The sequence below is a fragment of the Oncorhynchus mykiss genome, chromosome 10, assembly GCF_013265735.2.
Source record: "Oncorhynchus mykiss isolate Arlee chromosome 10, USDA_OmykA_1.1, whole genome shotgun sequence".
Taxonomy (NCBI): Eukaryota; Metazoa; Chordata; class Actinopteri; order Salmoniformes; family Salmonidae; genus Oncorhynchus; species Oncorhynchus mykiss.
Genome location: NC_048574.1, coordinates 73,181,861 through 73,202,267, shown reverse-complemented (window position 1 = coordinate 73,202,267; position 20,407 = coordinate 73,181,861). Strand labels below are relative to the sequence as shown.

The 20,407-nt window shown below is 44.5% G+C and overlaps 1 protein-coding gene across 2 annotated transcripts in view; it reads left to right on the top strand.

Annotated features, from left to right (window-relative positions):
• Positions 1 to 20,407, top strand: part of LOC110534743 (rho GTPase-activating protein 7) — a 154,759-nt gene that overhangs the window by 107,604 nt on the left and 26,748 nt on the right. The window contains exons 1-2 of one of the 2 annotated variants that reach the window (XM_036933930.1): positions 10,214 to 10,677; positions 19,582 to 19,653. In XM_036933930.1, the coding sequence (XP_036789825.1) occupies positions 10,665 to 10,677; positions 19,582 to 19,653 (85 nt within the window). In that variant the 5' untranslated portion in view covers positions 10,214 to 10,664. Of the gene's footprint in view, positions 1 to 10,213; positions 10,678 to 19,581; positions 19,654 to 20,407 lie in introns of those variants that run through there. The other variant, XM_036933929.1, reaches the window with a different exon arrangement.

Below are 20,407 nucleotides of genomic sequence, written 5' to 3'. Positions count from 1 at the left end.
CTCGTAGGCATACTGTTCCACTCTCTCTCTCTCTCTAATCTCGTAAGCATACTGTTCCACACACTCTCTCTCTCTAATCTCGTAGGCATACTGTTCCACACACTCTCTCTCTCTCTCTAATCTCATAAACATACTGTTCCAGACACTCTCTCTCTAATCTCGTAAACATACTGTTCCATACACTCTCTCTCTAATCTCGTAAGCATACTGTTCCACACTCTCTCTCTCTAATCTCGTAAGCATACTGTTCCACACACTCTCTCTCTCTAATCTCGTAAGCATACTGTTCCACACTCTCTCTCTCTCTAATCTCGTAAACATACTGTTCCACACACTCTCTCTCTAATCTCGTAAGCATACTGTTCCACACTCTCTCTCTCTCTAATCTCGTAGGCATACTGTTCCACACTCTCTCTCTCTCTCTCTCTAATCTCGTAAGCATACTGTTCCACACTCTCTTTCTCTCTAATCTCGTAAACATACTGTTCCACACACTCTCTCTCTCTAATCTCGTAAACATACTGTTCCACACACTCTCTCTCTCTAATCTCGTAAGCATACTGTTCCACACACTCTCTCTCTCTAATCTCGTAAGCATACTGTTCCAGACACACTCTCTCTCTCTAATCTCGTAAGCGTACTGTTCCACACACTGTGCTCTCTATTTCCTGCTTACATGTGCCTATGGGATTTAGTGCACGTACCCTGAGTGTCGTTCATGAATGATTTATGGCATCCGATGGTAAAGTGAGATGTAAAACAGCTGCATTTGAATGTTGAGAGTTTTTAACACAACTGGGACTAAAAGATGCTTTGGTACGCATCTAATAACTTAAAGAGTGATCATGTGACTGAAAATACACAATCAAATGTTTTGTGAGTCAACGAAAGGTGTACAACTAGGCCTATTCATACAGACCAGTTTCTCACAACAGGAAATAATCCTGCAACAACAGGAAATGTGAATTATTGTGTGGATTATAGTTAATGGACATTTTTGAATGGCAAATCAAATCAGACATTTTTTTGTAGAAATTGCAAACTTTAGAAGCCTTTTAAAACCTCAAATATACTACAAGTTTGCCTTTCCTGCTGTGCAACAACAGGGTGATCAAATTAAGATCCTACATCGGTATTATGTCTCCGATTGATGACATCATGATGAGACCCCAATCGCTCCCGGCACAGAAAGAGAAGGAGGGGTTAATATGAATGTATAAAACCCTCGTAATTATGCCTCACAGTGAACCACATAACAGCTCTGGGATTTTCAGAGCATTACGACAGAGGCGGAAAATAGTCCACTGAATTCATTTTGCAGCCATTTTGTTTGGTTTATCGGTTTTATTCATCAACTGAAACTATTCAGGTGGTTTCCTGACTAGACTTTAATGCTTTGAGCATTAACCTCAAAGACTCATTGGGCATGTTGGGATTCTGTTAGTTCTATTAATAAAAGTTGCCTCTGCGTACCACTTCTGCAAATGAACAGTGTAAAAGTAATATTCAAAATGGCTGTTATTATTAAACTTGGCTTCATTTCTATCCTCACTAATGTAGAATAAAGTGGGTATGTAACATCAAATGTTACGTATAACTTATAAATCATGTAAATATTACGTTATCGTGATGTATTTGACGAGGAAGGCATCTGTAGGACAGACTGAGTGTCAGACTCAGAACCCAGATGATCCAGATATAAACCTGAAATGAGACAAAGCTTTTCCTCTCACCCCTTCTCTACCCACTGGGCACAGACATCAATTCAACGTCTGTTCCACATTGGTTCAACGTCATTTCGTTGAAATGACGTGGAAACAACGTTGATTCAACTGGTGTTTTCCTTATCTCTCCATATCACACCACCCTTCCTCTGACACACAATCTCTCTCTTCCTCTCTCTTCACGTTATCGCTGTCCATCTTACACTCCCATTCTCTTTCCCCTTTTTCCTTGTATACTATCATTTCTTTATCTCTCCACCCACTCCTCTCTCTTCTCTTTTGACTCCCCCTCTCCCTCTTTCCCTCTCTAAAGCTAACCATCCCTAATCTCCATCGTCCACGCATGACTAATGAGAAAGATATGAGCTATGATCTGGAGGCCCCCGGTGTGTGTGTGTGTGTGTGTGTGTGTGTGTGTGTGTGTGTGTGTGTGTGTGTGTGTGTGTGTGTCGACGGCTTGATCAGAGGATATTTCAAGGACTTCCATAACATAAAATGTGCTATGTAGAACATAAAATGTGCTATGTAGAACATAAGATGTGCTATGTAGAACATAAGATGTGCTATGTAGAACATAAAATGTGCTATGTAGAACATAAGATGTGCTATGTAGAACATAAGATGTGCTATGTAGAACATAAAATGTGCTATGTAGAACATAAGATGTGCTATGTAGAACATAATATGTGCTATGTAGAACATAAGATGTGCTATGTAGAACATAAAATGTGCTATGTAGAACATAACATGTGCTATGTAGAACATAAAATGTGCTATGTAGAACATAAAATGTGCTATGTAGAACATAAAATGTGCTATGTAGAACATAAAATGTGCTATGTAGAACATAAAATGTGCTATGTAGAACATAAAAGGGTTATTCGGCTGTCCTCATAGGAGAACCCTTTGAAGAACCCTTTGTGGTTCCAGGTAGAACCCTTTGTGGTTCTAGGTAGAACCCTTTGTGGTTCCAGGTAGAACCCTTTTGGTTCCAAGTAAAAACCCTTTCTAACACCCTACAGTAGTATTTACATCCCAACCACCATCATTTTAATCTTCAAGTGCTGTTTTCCCGAACCTAGATTCTAGTCCTGTGTTTCTATAAAAGTTCTCAGTAGAATCCCCATTAACAAAGTGTTTTGTTTAGTCCATGACTTGGTTTAAACTGTGACTGTCAAACGAGTCCTTTATGTCCATGTGGTATTTCACACAATACACAGTAGGACTTTTCCCCTGGTTTCTTATCAGTTTTCTGAGTGTCAGTGATCCCTGAACAGTGAGCCGCACGGGTCTAAAGTTCACCGCTTGAACCTCCCCCGTCATCCACCACGACACTACGGACCTTTCTGTTTTCCTTTTCATCAGGAAGGAATGCGAGGGCAGAAAGAAAAGGACGGGGAGACGTGTGTGACGCTGCGTGTCGATGCTGGGGAATGTGATGTCCGTGTTCTGAACCGCGAGAGGCCCATTTACCCCACGCCATCACTGCGCATAGCAATGTGACAAAACCTGGAGACATATATGATGTGTGTGTGTGTGTGTGTGTGTGTGTGTGTGTGTGTGTGTGTGTGTGTGTGTGTGTGTGTGTGTGTGTGTGTGTGTGTGTGTGTGTGTGTGTGTGTGTGTGTGTGTTCGTACATGTGTATGTGTGTGTGCATGCTTGTGTGGGTGTATGGACTGTGTAACTAGCAGACTGTTTGCTTTAGCATTTACACATTAGCGCTGTCTAAGAATACCTCCTCTCACCGTTGGGCTGTGCCAGACCAGGGCCACACATGGTACTGCTTTGAGAGGAAAACAGTGTGATTATTTCACTCCTTTTAGATGTCAGTGGAGCACAGAAGAAACGATTTACAGTCAGCAGAACACAAACAGCAGGCGTACAACTGTCTCTAAGGTGCAGTGGAGTCGGCTCCAAATGGGTCATTTGTAACAGATTCAACAGTGAGTATGAAGCTGTAACTAAGTCTAGAACTCGGTGATAAAACATGCCATTGAAACACATAGGTTACGCCCCAAATGACACCCTAGTCCCTATTTAGTGCATTTCTTTTGACCAGAGCCTAAATGGCACCCCCAGGGCTGGTTAAACATAGTGTGCCGTACAGGGAATAGGGTGCCGTTTGGGACGAGGGCATATTTAGGTCAGAAGAGTCATAGGAAAGGGTGGAACTTCATTAGAACGCCATAACTCATGGAGTTCTTTAGTGACAAGTAAATCACGTCCATATTTGAGTGATCTGAACTGTCCTGAGTACAGCCTAAATACAGTCATTTATGCATTAAATAGTCCACAAGGTCACAAGGTGCCAAGAAACAAGCTGGTTCAGCACCTCTTCTGTCTCTGCTTATCCCAGTATATACAGGATAACACACACACGCACACACACACACACACACACACACACACACACACACACACACACACACACACACACACACACACAGTCCTGGAGTGCCTCTTCAAATTCCCTGTTATATATCTTTTCTCAACAGTTCAGAGATGCTTATCTAGATGCAGGTGTGTGTGTGTGTGTGTGTGTGTGTGTGTGTGTGTGTGTGTGTGTGTGTGTGTGTGTGTGTGTGTGTGTGTGTGTGTGTGTGTGTGTGTGTGTGTGTGTGTGTGTGTGTGTGTGTGTGTGTGTGTGTGTGTGTGTGTGTGCTTGCGTGTGGTTTACAGTAATCTCTCTTGGACAGATCCATGTGTAAACGGGAAGTGAAATTCCCGAGAATTTTACCTCTGGGTAACCGAGATTATGTTTACAGTAACACAAGGTTAGAGCAGGAGGTATCATCACACGGCAACTCCCTAGAGCTCTCTCTGTCTCACACAAACTATTCTTTCACCCCTCTATCTCACAAACTGACTTCTGGTTAAACCTGGCTTTACAAAGGACTTTTAACCAGAGGACTGCTTCTGGTTAAACCTGGCCTTAGGAATGACTATTAACCAGATGATTACTGCTGGCTAAACCTGGCCTTAGGAATGACTATTAACCAGATGATTACTGCTGGCTAAACCTTGCCTTAGGAATGACTATTAACCAGATGATTACTGCTGGCTAAACCTGGCCTTAGGAATGACTATTAACCAGATGATTACTGCTGGCTAAACCTGGCCTTAGGAATGACTATTAACCAGATGATTACTGCTGGCTAAACCTGGCCTTAGGAATGACTATTAACCAGATGATTACTGCTGGCTAAACCTGGCCTTAGGAATGACTATTAACCAGATGATTACTGCTGGCTAAACCTGGCCTTAGAAATGACTATTAACCAGATTATTACTGCTGGCTAAACCTGGCCTTAGGAATGACTATTAACCAGATTATTACTGCTGGCTAAACCTGGCCTTAGAAATGACTATTAACCAGATGATTACTGCTGGCTAAACCTGACATTAGAAATGTGTGTTCAGCAGCTAAGTAGTCAACCTCATCGCTCTCCCTGTGTTGTGATGAGGACAGAGAACAAAGACAGAGGCACTTCCTCACATTGTGTGTGTGTGTGTGTGTGTGTGTGTGTGTGTGTGTGTGTGTGTGTGTGTGTGTGTGTGTGTGTGTGTGTGTGTGTGTGTGTGTGTGTGTGTGTGTGTGTGTGTGTGTGTGTGTGTGTGTGTGTGTGTGTGTGTGTGTGTGTGTGTGTTCTCTTCTAATCTATGTCTCCAGAGCCAGGACCCTCGGCCCAGGGCCTGTCTATTTCTAGAGGTTCCTGTTTTCACTACAACTGTCAAATCCTCCTTCTGCTCCGATCCATCAGCAACCAGTAACTATCAGAGGGGACATCTGTCAGTGACACACACACACACACACACACAAAAACATCCCATCTGTCTGTATCTCTGAAACCCCTCAACACAAACACACAAACACACACACACAATCTGAAATATGACGTCATTTGAATCCTGGTCAGCATATCTGCATTGTGTGAATTTGGAATAAGGTTAAAGTCAGAAGTGTAAATACACTTAGGTTGGAGTCATTAAAACTCGTTTGTCAACCCCTCCACACATTTCTTGTTAACAAACTATAGTTTTGGCATGACACAAGTCATTTGTCCAACAATTGTTTACAGACAGATTATTTCACTTATAATTCACTGTATCACAATTACACTAAGTTGAATGTGCCTTTAAACAGTTTGGAAAATTCCAGAAAATGATGTCATGGCTTTAGAAGCTTCTGATAGGCTAATTGACATCCTTTGAGTCAATTGGAGGTGTACCTGTAGATGTATTTCAAGGCCTACCTTCAAACTCAGCCTCTTTGCTTGACTCCATGGGAAAATCAAAAGAAATCAGCCAAGACCTCCGCAAGTAGACCTCCACAAGTCTGGTTCAACCTTGGGAGCAATTTCCAAACGCCTGAAGGTACCTCGTTCATCTGTAGAAACAATAGTATGCAAGTATAAACACCATGGGACCACGCAGCCGTCATACCGCTCAGGAAGGAGATGCGTTCTGTCTCCTAGAGATGAACGTACTTTGGTGCGACAAGTGCAAATCCATCCCAGAACAACAGCAAAGGACCTTGTGAAGATGCTGGAGGAGACAGGTAAAAAGTATCTATATCCACAGTAAAACGAGTCCTATATCGACATAACCTGAAAGGCCACTCAGCAAGGAAGAAGCCACTGCTTCAAAACCGCCATAAAAAGCCAGACTACGGTTTCCAACTGCACATGGGGACAAAGATTGTACTTTTTGAAGAAATGTCCTCTGGTCTGATGAAAGAAAAATATAACTGTTTGGCCATAATGACCATTGTTATGTTTGGAGGAAAAAGGGGGAGGCTTGCAAGCCGAGGAACACCATCCCAACCGTGAAGCATGTGGGTGGCAGCATCATGTTGTGGGGGGTGGTTTGCTGCAGGAGGAACTGATGCATTTCACAAAATAGATGGCATCATGAGGGGAAAAAATTATGTGGATATATTGAAGCAACGTCTCAAGACATCAGTCAGGAAGTTAAAGCTTGGTCGCGAATGGGTCCTCCAAATGGACAATGACCCCAAGCATACTTCCAAAGTTGTGGCAAAAAGGCTTAAGGACAACCAAGTCAAGGTATTGAAGTGGCCATCACAAAGCCCTGACCTCATTCCTATAGAAAATTTGTGGGCAGAACTGAAAAGGTGTGTGTGAGCAAGGAGGCCTACAAACCTGACTCAATTACACCAGCTCTATCAGGGGGAATGGGCCAAAATTCACCCAACTTATTGTGGGAAGCATTTGACCCAAGTTAATCCATTTAAAGGCAATGCTACTAAATACTATTTGAGTGTATGTAAACTTCTGACCCACTGGGAATGTGATGAAAAAAATTAAAGCTGAAATAAATCATTCTCTCTACAATTATTCTGACATTTCACCTTCGTAAAATGAAGTGGTGATCCTAATTTACCTAAGACAGGGAATATTTACTAGGATTAAATGTCAGGAATTGTGAAATACTGAGTTTAAATGTAAGGTGTATGTAAACTTCTGACTTCAACTATATTTCTGTCTCTTAAAATGCAGTTAGCTGCTTTATCAGTTACTTCCTCCTTGTTGGTAGACTGATGAGGTGTGTGTGTTTGTGTGTGTGTGCGTGTGTGCATGCAACTCAATGGAGCCAGCTTTATGGAGCCAGCTTTATGGAGCCAGCTTTATGGAGCCAGCTTTATGGAGCCAGCTTTATGGAACCAGCTTTATGGAACCAGCTTTATGGAACCAGCTTTATGGAACCAGCTTTATGGAGCCAGCTTTATGGAACCAGCTTTATGGAACCAGCTTTATGGAACCAACTTTATGGAGCCAGCTTTATGGAGCCAGCTTTATGGAGCCAGCTTTATGGAGCCAGCTTTATGGAGCCAGCTTTATGGAGCCAGCTTTATGGAACCAGCTTTATGGAACCAGCTTTATGGAGCCAGCTTTATGGAGCCAGGTCACCCATGATACAAGTCAGTATTCAATGTCCATCCATGTCTGAGGACGCTGGCAACAGAGAGTGATATTAGCTTCAAGTAGGTTTGTGTTTTGGCAGGGCATTGTGGGCTGGGATAGCAGATGGGCATAAGGATCTGCCTCTTGTGCCAAAGGTTTCCTATCCCAAACCTGAACCCTTAACTTGACCAATCAGAGTTAAAAACCTCTAAAAGTCTAAGCCATTAGGGGTGGGGTACTAAGCTAACATATGGAATTGTTTTAAGATGGTGTTACCATGGATCATTTAGCTATTTGATTTTTAATTTCAGGGCCCCTTTAAGGTATACATTTTTTTAGTACAATTATTTGATAAAATAATGAATTTGGCCTTCACTACTATCGGTGTTCTCATCCCATTATAGGTTAGAGTTATCTCAGTATTACCTCAGGGTGTTCTCATCCCATTAGAGGTTAGAGTTCTCTCAGTATTACCTCAGGGTGTTCTCATCCCATTAGAGGTTAGAGTTCTCTCAGTATTACCTCAGGGTGTTCTCTTCCCAGTAGAGGTTAGAGTTCTCTCAGTATTACCTCAGGGTGTTCTCTTCCCAGTAGAGGTTACAGTTCTCTCAGTATTACCTCAGGGTGTTCTCTTCCCAGTAGAGGTTAGAGGGAGATCATGAGTCACTTATGACTGGCCATTTAGCAGCCCCAGCTATGGTAATCCAACCACACTTGGTTTAAACAGAGGATTTTCCTCGTCATCTCTTTCCCCCTCATTAAACTGGAACGTTACATGAACTCTCTTCCCACATAGAGTGTGATGGGGATGGAAGGCATTTGTCTCTTTCTGCTTTCTCTGGGGACCCACCAACTGGATGTGCGTTACCACGGCAATAACACAGTGTTGTCCGGAGCCAATGACGGAGCTGATGACATGATTTAGTGGGTGGGAGGGCTGAGGTGGTTGGAGAATGTTTTGAGGTCGAGAGAGAGGGGGAAAAAAAAAAAGAGAGAGAGAGAGAGAGAGAGAGAGAGAGAAAATGTGGGTGGAAACTGAGCTGCACTTCCTAACCTCCTGCCAAATGTATGGCCATATTAGAGACACATTTCCCCCATATTACACAGACCCACAAAGAATTTGAAAACAAATCCAATTTTGATAAACTCCCATATCTATTGGGTATAACACCATAGTGTGCCATCACAGCAGCAAGATGTGTGACCTGTTGGCACAAGAAAAGGGCAACCAGTGAAGAACAAACACCATTGTAAATACAACCCATATTTATGTTTATTTATTTTCCCTTTTGCACTTTAACAATTTGCACATCGTTACAGCACTGTATATATTAATATGACATTTCAAATGTCTCTATTGTTTTGAAACTTTTGTGAGTTTAATGTTTATTATAAATGTTTATTGATTGTTCATTTCACTTGTTTATTATCTACTTCACTTGCTTTGGTAATGTTAACATAATGCCAATAAAGCCCTTGAATTGAGAGAGAGCAAGAGAGCACTACAAAACCTGACGTGTGTTGTGCATGCATGCATGTAGAAATTAGTAGGTTAATGAGCAATTCCCTCCTACAAAAGCCTATTAAAGTCTGGAAAATATCTGTGAGATGTGAACGTCAACACTCCCCGACGTGGAATGGTGTGGTCATCATAGAGCGACCCTGTCATTTTTGCAATATGCCAATTGTCATGGACCTTTTAGAAACATTCCCGGCTATTCCCTACCTATAAAATACACTATATGACAGAATCAATCCACAATAAGACAACATGTGGTAATTCATGTTAGCATACAATATATATGTCTAAGTAGGTTTGGAGGCGCACAGATTGGATAGCCAGTTCGGTGTTACTTTTATTATTGAATGGGGTGGTAAAAGTGTTTGTTTGATCTTTGGAAAGGCCGGTCTCGTGACTTTTGATCATAAACGTGTCGTTGCGGTTCTAACCTGTGCGTGGTGTACGTGCACTGCTCGCCCGACCCCAGGGATGTGTTTGTAGGGGTTGGCCGAAGTAGGCTACCGTATTAGCATACCGCAACGGTTTCTTCTGAATTATTCAACGTTGCCGTCCACAATGGCGCGTCACGCAATTGTCCCGGTTCTGCCATGAATGTATTCTCTAATGATGTGCTAAAGGCCGCCTACTGAATTACAGCTTCTCTTCTGAGCGGCGGCGCAGTTGGGCTGCAGCAAGGCGGAGCGGGAGAGGTACTGAGCACTCTCGCGTTTGAAGCACAGAAAACAGTCAATACCAACGTTATAAGCAAGCAACGTAACCAAATGTACTCGATTAAAAATAAACTTAAAGTTGGAAGTAAAGTATAGGTCACCAGCACTTGCAAGAGAAAAATACGAATGTAAAAAAATGGGTACTTTGTAATATTGACGTTGTTCACACCTGCTGAACTGCATTCGATTTATGCCACATTTTACGCACAACATGCAAGTGAGAGAAAAAATATACAAAGTCCTTACGTGTAAAATCTCACAATATTTCGAGTTTTTTTATACGGTGTTTATACCACCGCTGCGGTACGGTATGTAGCGCTGTAGAGCGGGTCCTCTGTGCTCCGCTCGATAATCATCAGGTGGGCAGGCAGGGTAGCCTAGACCGGAGCGGAGAGGTGGAGCCACGTTTGTCCATTCCTAAAATCTTATTCACACACTAGTTCATTCACATTCGCGCTTGGGTCCCCATAGGAAGTTTCAGTAGGGAAGTAATTTCATAAGATCGAGGAGGAATTTTATTGCGTCCTGTTCAGCCAAACGACAATATAACCATGGAATTACTGTATTATGTATTGTTCAGCGACCTTTTGGGGCTAATTGTGTCTAGAGTTTGAGTCTATAGACACTGTTTCGTGCGGAGGTTTTGGGTTGAACTACGCTGGAAAGCAGAAAATATGCGAGCTTCGCCCTAACATTGGAGTAAACCTGAGCGGACTCGCCAGCCAGGGCGCAGCGGGAGTATTTGGTTTTATCCCGAGGAAGTCTCCGTGTAGAGAAATAAACATGATTTTAACTCGTAAGTCAATGAATTTGTTTACTCCAATGTTTTACTATTCAGAATGTTTAAATAAATGGGGATTTCCATGCTTTTGAGCAGAGAAAACCTACTTGGAAAATGTTTTTGATTGTGATTGATCTGTTCTCACTTTTCCATGATTTGAATTACATTTGTATTTAACCATTTTAGAAGGGATTGTTATTTTTTCTCCTTTTGCAAAGAAAAGTTGTTTGACATTGGTCTCATCGGCTCTGTAAGGAACTCCCCTGTGCTGAAATGAGTGTTGCGCTTAGCTGCAGGCTGTCAGATAAGCAGTCTCTTCCAGTCTCCACTGTTCCTACGCCGACTTCCAAGATAAACGCGCACAGTTTATTCGACCATGGCCTGCGTTCTATTCGCAGGTTTAAACTAGGCAAGTGAGCCATAGTCTGTTGGCCTATATATGTCTGTTCAGACGTTTCAATAGCCTGGTATACGCACACACAGACAACACAGTTTGATTATTCACACTGTTGAATTATACATGTATCTGAGCATAAATTGTGTTGTTTGTTAAATTCGTTTTTTGCCTTGGTCTTACAGTGCTTCCAATTTGTTTGCCATGACTACCAAACTCAAGTTCCCTTTGCTTGTCTGCTGACATTTTTTCTAGTGGCGCTTGGGAGAAGAAAGCCTTCTGTGTGATATAAAAAGCGAGCTTGGTGGTAGCGTATTTCGGCTGTGAATGTCTTTTATCTGATTCCTACTGGTCATACTGTATTTCGCGCGTGACTGCTTATCTGTTATACACAAGGGATAGTATGCAGCCCCCCGTGGTCAAATAGTGGCGCACACACAGACCAGCCTCTCAATCTACCCCTCAATTCATAAAAGAAAGATGATATAGTAGAAATCAGTGACAAACAGACCAAAAAGGGAAACTCTCCCACCCTCTCTCTTTCCCTCCCCTTTATATCTCTATCTATCTGTAATTGGCATGTTGTCAAGTGGGGGTGTTGTGTTTTTAAATGGAGGAATATGAAACAGGCTTAAATCAAACTATTTCTAAGGGCAGGAAGTATGGCAGAGTTTCTGAAGGATTCATTCATTTTATATTGTAAAGTTGCTATCAATTCTATGAAGGAACATAGATATGTCCATGTGTCTCTCTTCAGCCCGTCCTATTTCTGTTCCGACCTTGGTGTGCTTTGTTATTGACGTTCTCATCACAAACTGTTCTGGGATCTGTGTAATGGGTGGCTATGAGTGGGTGACGGGAACACAGGGTGTTATAATATCTGACCATGGGTCAGTTCTAAAGCATATCAGATGTGTTGTATGGGTTGTCTGGGTCTTGTCACCGGATCCTGGACCAGGGCCCTGAGCAAACATAAATCTGTCACCAGAGGTAGAGAGAGACCTCAGAGACCAGGCATTGTGATGATCCATCTGGCCCAGCTGTGTGTGTGTGTGTGTGTGTGTGTGTGTGTGTGTGTGTGTGTGTGTGTGTGTGTGTGTGTGTGCGTGCGTGCGTGCGTGCGTGCGTGCGTGCGTGCGTGCATGCGTGCGTGAGTGCGTGTGTGTGTGTGTGCTCGTATGCTCGCGTGTGTGTGCATGTTTGGTGTTGGATGACCGGAAAGAATCATGGGGCACCTCCATTAGTTGTGTGTGTGTGTGTCTGAGTTGGTGTGTCGTGTGGTATCCTATGGAGTCAGCCAGATGGTGGTACTCTCACTTACCTACCAGCCAGACCTTCTCCCAGATCACCAGATGTCTTCACGCAGGAATGTCAAAACTTGATATCCACAAAGATTCACCACTTTTCCTCTGACCGTAGTTTTTGCTGTAGTATAGTTGTATCAAGATGTGTTGAAATTCGCTATGAATATGTAGTTCGCTGGCCAATTGAAACCTGTTTACATTCATCATGAACGTCTAACTCCGGCCAATAGCCTGTGAGTCAGAACTGAAACTGCCAGGACATGTATAAACTGCCCTTACAGATGATTCTGTCTGTAACATTGCAGGAGGCCCATTACAGATGATTCTGTCTGTAACATTGCAGGAGGCCCATTACAGATGATTCTGGCTGTAACATTGCAGGAGGCCCATTACAGATGATTCTGTCTGTAACATTGCAGGAGGCCCATTACAGATGATTCTGTCTGTAACATCGCAGGAGGCCCATTACAGAGGATTTTGTCTGTAACATTGCAGGAGGCCCATTACAGATGATTCTGTCTGTAACATTGCAGGAGGCCCATTACAGAGGATTCTGTCTGTAACATTGCAGGAGGCCCATTCAGATGCTTTAAGGTCGTGTTGAATGCACTTCACTAGCATCAGTTGCAGTTGTTCTCTCACTGCCTCTGTGGATACAAATAATGACTATATAAAATATACACTGACTGTACAAAACATTTGGAACACCTTCCTAATATTGAGTTGAACCCCCCCTTTGCTCTTAGAAAAGTCTCAATTTGTCGGGGCATGGACTCTACAAGGTGTTGTAAGCGTTCAATAGGGATGCTGGTCCATATTGACTCCAAGGCTTCCCACAGTTGTGTCAAGTTGTCTGGATGTCCTTTGGGTGGTGGACCGTTCTTGATACACACAGGAAACTGTTGAGAGTGAACAACCCAGCAGCGCTGCAGTTCTTGACACAAACCGGTGAGCCTGGTACCTACTACCATACCCTGTTCAAAGGCACTTAAATCTTTTGTCTTTCCTATTCCCCCTCTGAATGGCACATGTACACAATCCATGTCTCAATTATCTCACTGGCTTAGAAATCCTTATTTAACCCGTCTCCTCCCCTTCATCTACACTGACTGAAGTGGATTTAATAAGTGACATCAATAAGGGATCATAGCTTTTCACCTGGATTCACCTGGTCAGTCCATGTTCATGGAAAGAGCAGGTGTTCCTGGTGTTTTGTAAACTCAGTGTAGTGAGCTTTTATAGGCCGCAAAGAGTGGAGTAAATACAGTACAAGGAAGTGTCATACTTCACTTGAACCCTCCTTCATAAGCTCTACATAACCCTGTCATAACAACGTCATCACGTCTCACTGTTTATGATGTCATTGTTGTGTCACTGTTATGTCAATGTTATGACAGTGTTATGTAGCTCGTTTGACATTGGGTGACTGCTGCTTCAGGTTAACACTGAATTACAAAGCAATTGAACCACTACCGAAGCCTTGATTATATCACCTGTCTCGACCTGCTACTGTGCAGATCCTTGTGAAAGACCCTACCGAAGCCTTGATTATATCACCTGTCTCGACCTGCTACTGTGCAGATCCTTGTGAAAGACCGTACCGAAGCCTTGATTATATCACCTGTCTCGACCTGCTACTGTGCAGATCCTTGTGAAAGACCCTACCGAAGCCTTGATTATATCACCAGACCCTACCGAAGCCTTGCTTTGATAAGACTTCTGTAATGGATCACCTGTGGATTTGATTAAGATTCACAGTTGGCGGCCCCACTTAATCACTGATAATCACTGTTATCAGGCCACGGGCATCGACAGTAGCGTCTGCCGTCAACTCTTCCTCTTAACTGCCAGTTTAAATAGCAACCCCCCCAATAACAATTGAATGCCGTGTCTTGACTCTTGACACCACCCCTTTAAATTGTTTACATTGGTGATGAAGTTGTCCTTTGAAATTCATTGGCTAGATTCTAGGTGCTAGTTGACAGCGAATCCCCCTATAAGATCCCAGCTTGCAGGCTCAACCAAGCCTAACTACCTCCTGCTCTGCTCTGCTGTGAAGAGGGAATATTGGCCACCGATTGTGAGAACTTCCTGCTACAGGAAAGGAGGGAATAGGAGGGTGGCTAGCGGGGAGAGAGAGAGAGAGAGAGAGAGAGAGAGAGAGAGGGAGAGAGAGAGAGAGAGAGAGAGAGAGAGAGAGAGAGAGAGAGAAAGAGAGAGAGAGAGAGAGAGAGAACAGGGCAGGAGGGAGTTGGGAGGGGAAAGGGGAAGAAGGCATGGGGGGCTGGGTAATTTCAGTGGAGATCTTGAACAGAGGGTCAAGCCCAGAAGAGTTTAACTTTGGCACATTTCACTGTTCCCTGCACAGAAAAACAACCTTGAAGCAGCAGCATCTGTAATCTCTGTTAGTGTTGGGTCGTCTTGGAGCAGTCTTACTGTCATGCATTTCTCTCTCTCTCTCCCCCTCTCTCCCTCTCCCTCTCTCTCTCTCTCTCTCTCTCTCTCTCCACCCCTCTCTCCCTCTCCCTCTCTCCCCCCCTCTCTCCCTCTCTCTCTCCCCCCTCTCTCCCTCTCCCTCTCTCTCTCTCTCTCTCTCTCTCTTTCTCTCTCTCAATGCAACTCTCTCTCTCTCTCTCTCAATGTAATTCTCTCTCTCTCTCTCTCTCTCTCTCTCTCTCTCTCTCTCTCTCTCTCTCTCTCTGCCAGTCACAATGTAGGGCTCCATTTAGTGTTTGACCTCTCATTCGACCTTTACACCACTCATTGGTTTCTGTGCCACACACACACAAATGATTTAGGCTTTGGCATTATAGCCTCAAGTTCCTGAGGAGGCAGCAGTTTGTTCTTTGTCTTGTGTCAGTTCCTCTGTTGATGCATGTAGACACAGTATTCTACCCAAAACCAAAGAACACACACACACGCACATCTCCGGCAGGACGGGTGTGTTCTGTCCTCTGTCGTCCACACACACCATCCACCCTGATTCTTTGCCAGGGAACTACATCACTTCCTCTTCCTGCTTGCCTCACAGGAAGTGAACCCAGAGGCGCGACGGTGACCGTGAGCTACCCTGCAACACGGCACGCCTCCTTTTGTTCCCGGCCAGATAACGTGTTCAACACAAACACCCGCTCCAAGTGATTGTGTCCGCCACCACACGGCTAAATATAGGGATAAAGCTATACCAGGGATAATTAAAGGGAAAGGTTGAAAACCAACAGTCCTTCAGGGCCTGTATTCATAAAGACTCTCAGAGTAGGAGTGCTGATCTAGGATCAGGTCGTCCCCCACCCCCCTCGTCGATATAATCATATTCACTAGGATTCAAAACCGATCCTAGATCAGCACCTACTCTGAGGTGCTTAATGAATATGTATGAGTATTGGCCCTGGGCTGATTAGAGTGGAAGGTTGAAAACCAACAGTACATCTGGGCTTTTAACATTTTACATGACATTTTCACCCAGGTCTTTCTGTACATTTGTTCATTTTATATGATTATTATTTTCCATTACAGTTGAGTCATTTAGCAGACGCCCTCATTCAGAGATACTTACAGGTGCAATTAGGGTTAAGTGCCTTGCTCAAGGGCACATCGGCATCATTTTCACCTCGTCGGCTAGGGGATTCAAACCTCTCGGTTACTGTCCCGACATTCTTAACCACTAGACTGCCTGCCGCCCTTTAGGTCTGTAATTAACAAAAGAGGTGCTGTACTGTACGTGTGAGGGACTTGACCTATGTTTAGCTAATGCTTGGCCGCGGACTTGTTTGGAATGTTGTTTGTTTCCGCTTCTCCTGGAACCCTGCTCCCTCTTACCCACCACAGCCCCTCTGGCCTCACTCTGCCCCAATCACACACCCTCTCCCTCCCCAGCTGGACGGGTGATATGTGATCCCCGGGCACCTGGCTGAATTTGGGCCGCGCCAAAGGGCCACACAGGATGTCTGAGGGACGTCCGTCAGGCTGGAGAGAGGCACAGGCAGACGGACGGATTGAGGGATGGCTGGCTAGGGCAGAGAGGGGAACCACCCGCCAGCTCTCAAATGTCTCTGTAGTGCTAACCACATGCAATGTGTGTGTCTGTCTGTTTGTCTGTCTGTCTGTCTGTCTGTCTGTCTGTCTGTCTCTGTAGCGCTAACCACATGCAATGTGTGTGTCTGTCTGTCTGTCTCTGTAGCACTAACCACATGCAATGTGTGTGTCTGTGTGTCTGTCTGTCTGTCTCTGTAGCACCAACCAATGTGTGTGTGCATGTGTGGGTGTGTATGCATGCGTGCGTGCTTGGGAGTGTTGCCTGAGTGGGAGTATTCTATTCTGTCTACAGGATGGGAGGATTTTATTATTGTGATGGAAGTAGTGTATGTTTGGGAGGAAGACATTGTTTCTATTGTTGCTGGTCACAGTGATGTGTTGGACTAGGCCTAATCACTAGTTACGGTGAAGATTTTAAGGTGTGTGTGTGCATGCGTGCGTACGTGTCTGTCTGTCTGTCTCTCTGTCTCTGTGTGCGTGTCTGTCTGTCTGTCTGTCTCTCTGTCTCTCTGTCTGTCTGTCTCTCTGTGTGTGTGTGTGTGTGTGTGTGTGTGTGTGTGTGTGTGTGTGTGTGTGTGTGTGTGTGTGTCTGTGTCTCTCCTCACATCCAAACACTGGAAAGGAGTGTAAATGACAAAAGGAAAAGCAGGATTAGAAATAAATAAAGATGTCGTAGTTTGTGTTGACGAACGGAGGTCCAGAACCTTGTTTATTTTTGTTTATGCCAACAGGCGTTGTTGTTTTTTGGACTGCGGTTATGTCACAAAGGCCAGGTGATGTCACTGTGCAAAAGGTCAAGGGTGAGGAAAGAGGGATGGCAGAGGTTAACTGCAATGCATTGTGGGGGTGTCTTTTGCATCTCCGAAAGCCTTTCAGCACAGAAATGCTGTCCCCTACTCCTCCCCTTCCCCTATTGGAGGGCTGGTTGGGTCGAGGCTTCCCAAAAGAAACCATTCAGAAGAGTTTGTGTGTGTATTGTGTGTATTATGTGACGGCATTTTGTGACGTTTTTGTTCATTTTAGACTTCGGTGAGGGTTTGTTCAGTTGTTCAGGCGCACGCCATTGATTCTTGAGGCAAGCCAAAGTTAGTAGCCGAAGGCTACGCCCCTTCGTCGGTGATTGGTCTACAGTAGGGATTTTTCAGTGAAGCCGAGAGACGACTCGTTTTCATGCACATGTTTTCATTGAGAAATACTGCACGCCATTGATGCATGTTAGATGTAAAAGTGACTACGGCGTCTCAAAATGGACAGTACTAACACACACACACTCACACACACAGGAAGCCCTAACCTTATGTTTGTCTCTGTATCCAAGAATGCTGCTGTAATTACGCTGAGTTGCCTATGTTCCTTCGAGGTTCACAACCTTCTATAAATACCAGCCCAAATTACAAGCTTCCCAGCTTCGGCCATGTTGGAATTCACTGGGGAATCTAGACTAGTCTTCTGGAACCAAACAAGAGTTGTGAAACACAGTCATTAATGAGTTATTTGGTTATATGACACTCGGGTGGCGGTGCTGCTGTCGTCCCAGGGTGGTTGTAGAGGAGTTCCTGGCCTCTGGGGGGGGGGGTGGGGTTGTTGGTCGTGTCACACCTTTTTACCGGCAGCCTGTCTAGTTATCTAGTGTCTGCCGTCTAGGCTTCTTGTTGGTATGTAAATGCCTCGTAAGACGGAGGGGCTATAGTGTCTCAGCCTGGTCTTAGTCAGCTGCGAGGGCCTCTCTCCCTCTCTCTCTGTCTGACCCACTCTCTTTTTCTCTCTCTTTTTGTTTCTCTCTCTCTCTCTCTCTCTCTCTCTCTCTCTCTCTCTCTCTCTCTCTCTCTGTTTCTCTCTATATCTCTGTTTCTCTCTCTCTTTGTCTCATTTGAGGATCCCCCATAACTCTCCTACCACAGCGGCCCTTTCTGCTGTATAAGTTGTTTCTTTCTACTGTATCTCTTCCTATCTTTCTGTTGGTTTCTCCCTCCAGACTAACTCTCCCCCCTTTGGAAGTAAATGGCCTGTTCCATTCCAAAGTTAGAACACTAGATCCTGGTTGTAATCTGGGCCTAAATGAGGTGGAACCACCAGCACTACTACGACTCGCATTCTAAAGATGAAACCATCCGCTTTTCTCCAACGGCTGTAATTACTACTCCAATCCTGCTCCGAGACACAAAACACATCCATTAACCTGTAAGAAAAGAAAGAAAGAAAGGAAGAAAGAAAGGAACATTATTCTACAATTGTGATGACTGATTGCATAGATCGCCGATACGACAGCAGCAGATGTTTTGGGGGGGGGGGGGGGGTTGCGGTCGCGGGCATTTTACTGAAGGTGTTTTTTTAAAGGGCCGGGGGCCACTGATTCTGTTTCGTGTGTGAGGAACACTGAGGGGTGTGGCTGCTGGAGACAACATGGTGGAGGGTGGGGCACGGTGACCATTTGGCACGTGGATTATAAAGGGGCTTATTACTGCTAATGGGGGAGTCTGCCTCCTCCAGACACACTATGTCTCCCACCCCGACATCCATCGACGTCACTTAGCGGCTCCCTAGGAAATGTAACATCACAACTCCAAAAACACTGAAGGGTTACAAGACAGGTCTTCTCAAGGAAACGCTGCGACTACGCTAAAGTGACGCGGAAGAAACGTTTCAGCGCGACCCGGTAACACGTACACACACACACACACACACACTGCGCGTCAGCGGCTGACACGGTTGGTGTCAACTGTGGCTTTGGGGTCTTGGGGAGCATGTGAGAGGGTAGTGACCGGGACTAAGAGGGACAAGAGGTCTGTGTCAGACTGAACTGTGTGGATAGACTTCAGGTCCCATTTTGACCACTGAAAAAACACTTACAGCCAATCATGCGTCTACTCCAGGTGGTGTTATATATCAGCGGATACATTTTGACCACTTACAGCCAATCATGCGTCTACTCCAGGTGGTGTTATATATCAGCAGATACATTTTGAGCCGCTGTTAGGAGCTAGTAACACAATAATCTCTCTGCACCCGCGGCAACATCTGCTAAACTGTGTACGCAACCAATAAACTTTGATTTGATCTCTATGATTTGATTTGATTTATAGGACTGAAGTGATGGTTTTGAGTGTGTTTCTGTAGTAAGTGATTTTGACCCAATAAAGGGGATTTTATATCTCAAAGGTCGTCTTTCTGTTCCCTCCCTTGCAGAGATGGAGGCCAAAGAGGCGTGCACCTGGCTCCGGGCTGCCGGTTTCCCACAGTACGCCCAGCTGTACGAAGGTAAGGACCCCTGAGAACCCCTGCGACAGCCGTCCACAGCTGTGCCTGATCTGTCCCTGGCACAAGGGGGTCACAAGCGAATGACCGAGGCGAATGGGAAAAGCTAACATCATCGCTGGCCCGAGCTTTATGACTTGTTGCCAATGTCCCCTTTCCCACAGACCGTGTGAAAATGTCACAGTAACAGTGAAATCCTGGTGGTGGTAGATTTTCTTGGTCACGTGAACTTTAGGAGAGCTGTTTTCTCACCAAACATCTTAAAATTAACGTTACACAGTTCATATCTTGCCATCTGATGAAGTCATGGTTGATTTTAGAGAAGGAGAGAGAGAGAGAGAGAGAACCCACCCTTCATTTTCTTCCAGTCTGTCGACTCTTCCGTTTACAGGCTAACTCAATGTGACAGACTGGCATGACCTAAAATGTTAAACCTCAAATGTTAAATTGAGAAAATGTACTCGCTATGCTAATTTTAATGGACAAACACAAGACAGGCTGTTCTGTTGACGTCCTCTCCAAAGTTGATATTTTTATTGAGCTATAGCTGAAGTCCAGAACATTCTATAGACTGCAGAGTCCAATGACACGCAAGACTCCTCTCTTCCTGTCCTCGTTCCTTCGATCTCCATGGTCCTACAATCCTTTTATCATTTGAAGTGCTAATTCACCCCTCCCCGCCAAGTTGCCTTGCTTATGCAGAAACACACACACACAGACACACACAGACACACAGACACACACACACACACACACA